Source organism: Priapulus caudatus, unplaced genomic scaffold (assembly GCF_000485595.1).
Source record: "Priapulus caudatus unplaced genomic scaffold, Priapulus_caudatus-5.0.1 Scaffold1736, whole genome shotgun sequence".
Lineage (NCBI taxonomy): Eukaryota > Metazoa > Priapulida > Priapulimorpha > Priapulimorphida > Priapulidae > Priapulus > Priapulus caudatus.
The window spans coordinates 47875-52823 of NW_014578797.1; the positions used below are offsets into that span (position 1 = coordinate 47875).

The following is a 4949-nucleotide window of genomic DNA, read 5'->3' on the forward strand; positions in this document are numbered from 1 at the left end:
GTCTGTCTATCTATCTACCTATCCATTTATTTATCCATCTATCCATCCGTCTATCTATCTATCTATCTATCTATCTATCTATCTATCTATCTGTCTGTCTGGCTGTCTGTCTCTCATGGAATTTCTTTACTTCCGCTTAATAGATCGTAACAGCATTTCATTATTAGGCGCCATTCTGCAGGTTTTGATTATATAGATATGATTTAAATATCGTCCGATCTTCCGTGGAATCTTCAGAGATGTTTGTAATACCTCATCTTGTCCAAAATAAGTCATTAACGTTCAAACTCCGGAGCGGTGATCTCGTGACGTCATCTGTTGTTATGACATCATGTGTCGGTGTGACGTCACGTGTCCTCTGTACGTTCTCTTGTCTGTTGCGGGAGCTGCTAGCAGCGCCCTCTGTGTAGCGTTGTGACGTCGTCGCGGTCTCTGTCAATAACCAACTGTTTTTGAATCGCTGTGGAGTACACGTGAATGAGTGTATAGCGTATCAATGGATGAATGTGACCGTCTGTGTGAATGAGAAGGCATGTGCGTCACGATACGTCACGCCACGTCACCCCACGTCACGCCACGTCACGCGAGTTGCGGTCCGATTGTAAACATGTCACGTTCTTGCATTTTGACGCATGTTCACGTAGTCGCGTTCCATTGCATTTTGTGAAGTTTGATGCCGTTAGGTGGCGATATTAACGCCTCGTTCGCACCAACGTCCTCATGACAACATTATCAAAAAACAAGATGGCGATTGGGAGCTGATCGGCATATAGAACACTGATTTATTGCTGCTTTTTTTCTCATTTTTGTAACCGGTCTTGGTTTTTTATTTCCCCAAATTATTTATTTCGCTGATGGCTTCCTCGTAGAACGTAATAATGGTAATAGCTGTAGAAATTTTGCGGTAGGATTTGACCCCTCCACTGCTTTTAGAGAGAGAATAACATAAGAGTTATATGTGCGGAGTGAAAAAGTAAGGGGAGAGATAAAGTGGGAGGATGACGTCAGACAATGCGCTTCAATTAACTGCGGTTAATACATCTCCGTTATTCTACACACTCATCGATTCCATCATGTATGTCATTCTTGTATTGAAGGACAAGAAACTGTATCTGGCCCGCGTTGATTGGCAGGTATCTTTGGCCAATCAGCGTGGCGATATATATAGGGTCGTTCGAACGACAATGTTTATGTATAATTAAGTTTTTGGTAATCTCGCTTCGACTGATAGGTCCATTATTATGCTATTCGTGTTTAAATTGGCGCTCACACGGGTGCCCTACGATCTCATCGTTTGAAAGATCAATCTCTTTTGAGGGTCAAAGGTCTCAAGCTATCTATATATCTAAGCAACTATACATCTTCAATTGCCTCATTTCACCTACAATAGGAGCCACGTAAACATTCTTCCAATCATGAGATACGAAACCAAGATGGCCGCCACATGTCCGGCCATATATCCAGCCATTACCTCCCATTTAATACCTACAATAGAAGCCATATAAACATTCTTTTAATCATGAGATACGAAACAAAGATGGCCGCCACATGTCCGGCCATATATCCAGCCATTACCTCCCATTTAATACCTACAATAGGAGCTATATAAACATTCTTCCAATCATGAGATACAAAACCAAGATGGCCGCCACATGTCCGGCCATATATCCAGCCATTACCTCCCATTTAATACCTACAATAGGAGCCATATAAACATTCTTCTAATCATGAGATACGAAACAAAGATGGCCGCCACATGTCCGGCCATATATCCAGCCATTACCTCCCATTTAATACCTACAATAGGAGCCATATAAACATTCTTCTAATCATGAGATACGNAAAACCGAGGGGGGGGGGGTAATTGTAGATGTTACTAACACATCTGGTTCGGAACATATTCAGAATAATATATTCCATATATATGGATTACAGAGTCAAATAAGGAGTCATATATGGAGTGAGTTTATAGTTATATAGTTATATATAAGTCATAGTTAAGATATAAAGTTAATATATAAAAGTTATATAGCTGATATGTCAGAGAGAGACAATTACATGCATATCACCAAGACATCTCACCCACCACCACCCCCTCACACAGTGACATCTCACACGCACCACCGCCACCCCTCGGGCGTGATCGTGACAATGACATCGTGCTCACGCGCGTACGTACGTACCTTGTTGGTTAGTCGCAGCGCTTCTAACACGACAGCCGAGAACAGCATCTGCAGGGTCATGATGAAAGAACGGAAGTTGAATCCGTACGTGTTTCAGAACGGCTTTGTTCAGGAAGGCCATCGAACTCGGAACATACTCCATAGAACACCGCCGCACCGATGCCCTGCTGTAGTCGATCGAAATTCAGATTCAAATTAGAATTCGCCGATATTCACTTCTCTCACGACACATAGAACAACACACGGTGATGCGCTGCGTTGCTGTATACACCTCTGGAGAAACAAATTCCGATCAATAACGCATGCTTATATATTATGCTGTTTTACTTGAGTAGCAGTTATACAGCGAAACCACTTCTATAATACTGACACTCGTCTACAAAAGACATGCGAAGGTTTCCCTCGTGATTAACCGTTAAATACTCGGTTCACTGCATATATGTAGATAACATGAATAGTAGGAATGTCGATGATCGTTTTGCATGTAAAAATAAATGCATAGCGTTTTAAATAGCGCACAAATCCTACTCGAAGACTAATCATTTGACCCTTCTAGATTGCAGGCAATGTAATAATTAAACTCCAGTCCAAAATAGTAGAATTAACGAAGAGAGACGTTTCACTGTTACAAGACCGCTTACACATCCCACGCCAACGGTGGTCTGTCACTCGACAGCCCAGACTTAGAATTTTCAGTGTACCGCTTCATTCATTCGCTGGGCGGCGCCACCATTCAATCTGCGTCTCACTCACTCACTCACCCATGCACCTAGCGAGAGTGAGAGAGAGAGAGCGATGACGACGACGACGCGTCACATCCGCTAACCTAACAGGGTAATGAACCGGTAGTGATCGAACACCGAGTCACGTGTCTCATATCGATCTTGACTGCCACCCGCGTCCCTTCTCACACACGTTCCATGGCAATGGTATATGACGATGGCAAATCGACGCTGGGGCAGCGCTGGCTCAGAATGAGTTCGTATTTCAGTGTCTACGTGCGCTAGAATTTTGTATTTCTCATTAGAAAGGATTATAATTCTGTTTGCAATTGTTAATTTCAGAAACTAGAATGTACGTTTTCTGAATCCGACAGTGTAAACGGCTCGTCCGACGAGCCGTGCGTTGCTTGCTGGGCGGCCCAGGGATTTTCAAAGAAAGCCTACTTTTTGTGCAGATTCACCATTGTAAATTAGCCATTTCTAGTGTGTTTACAAGAGAAATTATGAAAGAATTTTTTTGTTAATAACATATATATAATAGGAGCCTATATCCTATATCGAGCGTGTGAGACTGAAGGGACAGCTAGGTACCATGCAGTCAAGTCATATATCCAGCCATTACCTACAATAGCTAGGAGCATAGATATATATATACAACACATTAATTGTGTATATATCTATGCTATAAAATATGCGTTGTATATAGTATCATGTATGCTAGGAGCCATATAAACATTCTTGCTCACCCCCCACGGGAGAAGAGCGTCTGTCATCGAAGAGAATGGGAGGAAAACTCATTCTAGCTCCTTTTTTTAAATGTAATGTAAGAAAAAAGTGGTTGGTTGTTACGTGCCGTATGACATTCATCCGTGTTTCGTCTCGGCATCTGTTTTTTTTTTATAGAGAAATGAAAATAAATAAGTGCCAAATGTGTATTTTATAAACGTAGTTATTGCTCAAGATCGTGCCTGGCAGCTAGCGTGCGGCCGTGGTGCCGATACCACCGTTACTATCGTTATTATTAATATATTTATTCACGGTGCCTTGGAGACAGCGAGTGAAGAGTGAGAGAAGATGAGTGTGTGTAAGCTGCCGCCAGGGTCGCATGGTGGCGCTAGATACCGTTATGTCATTCTACCAGGAGTGTATAATAATAGATATTACTATACACTCCTGATTCTACTAGAGTATAGCTTCGGGGCGTGTGCGCGCACGCGCCTTCCTCGTCTCGTGTCCCCGCACTCTAGTCAGCCGCGCATGCGCACACCTGACGGAAAAGAACACGTGCGTATAAATCCAGGAATTGATATTGCGACCAGCTCGCCATTTTAAAAAACCATGTAAGGTTTAATTCGCGTGTTTTTTGCGCTCCCGCACACCCACCACACCAACTCGTCGAGGAAGCGAGAACACAGTGGTCGCGAGAACGGTGTCGGTGTGGAGAGATGATCAGTGCAGCTATCGTACATAGTCCGAGCCAGAGCGTGTGTTGTTGTTGTTGTTGTTAGGTGACGTATCGATCGATGGAGTGGTTTTATCGATTAGTGGTGTCTTGCGCACGGGCGTCGACAGCCAATCGCAATGCGTTCTGGCCTGTCGTTCGAGCGTCTGTCATCGAAGAGCGAACAGTGAAACGGAATAAATGCCGAACATATTTTCACAAATCGTATATATTATTTCATTTTACTTTATCGCCGCTCTCCACCCCCCCCCCCCCACACGCACGCACGCACGCACGCACACACACACACACACACACACACACACACACACTGTGCAGGCGCGACCACTGCGTTCTCAACAATGTATCTCTACGCTCTAAACAAGATATCGTACAAGATACAAAACCTCACTGTAGCAGAATGCTACAGTCACAGTGACGTCACGAGGAGCTTTGCGTGGAAATCCTTATGACTGGAATCTCATTTTCTTATCACACGTTTCGCTGAATATGAAATAATTACACGACGAATACGGTTAGAAGCAAGCAGAATATAAACATAGGTAGTGATTCACTTCTCACTTTGTGCGGACACACATGGTG

At 43.4% G+C, this 4949-nt stretch overlaps 1 protein-coding gene across 1 annotated transcript in view; it reads left to right on the forward strand.

The window, feature by feature from the left end:
- The window catches only part of LOC106817464, a 36116-nt gene extending 34818 nt beyond the window's left edge, over positions 1-1298 (forward strand). The window contains exon 18 of the mRNA XM_014822131.1: positions 1232-1298. Within this exon, the coding sequence (XP_014677617.1) occupies positions 1232-1298 (67 nt within the window). The remainder of the gene's footprint in view (positions 1-1231) is intronic.
- Positions 1299-4949: the final 3651 nt, after the last annotated feature.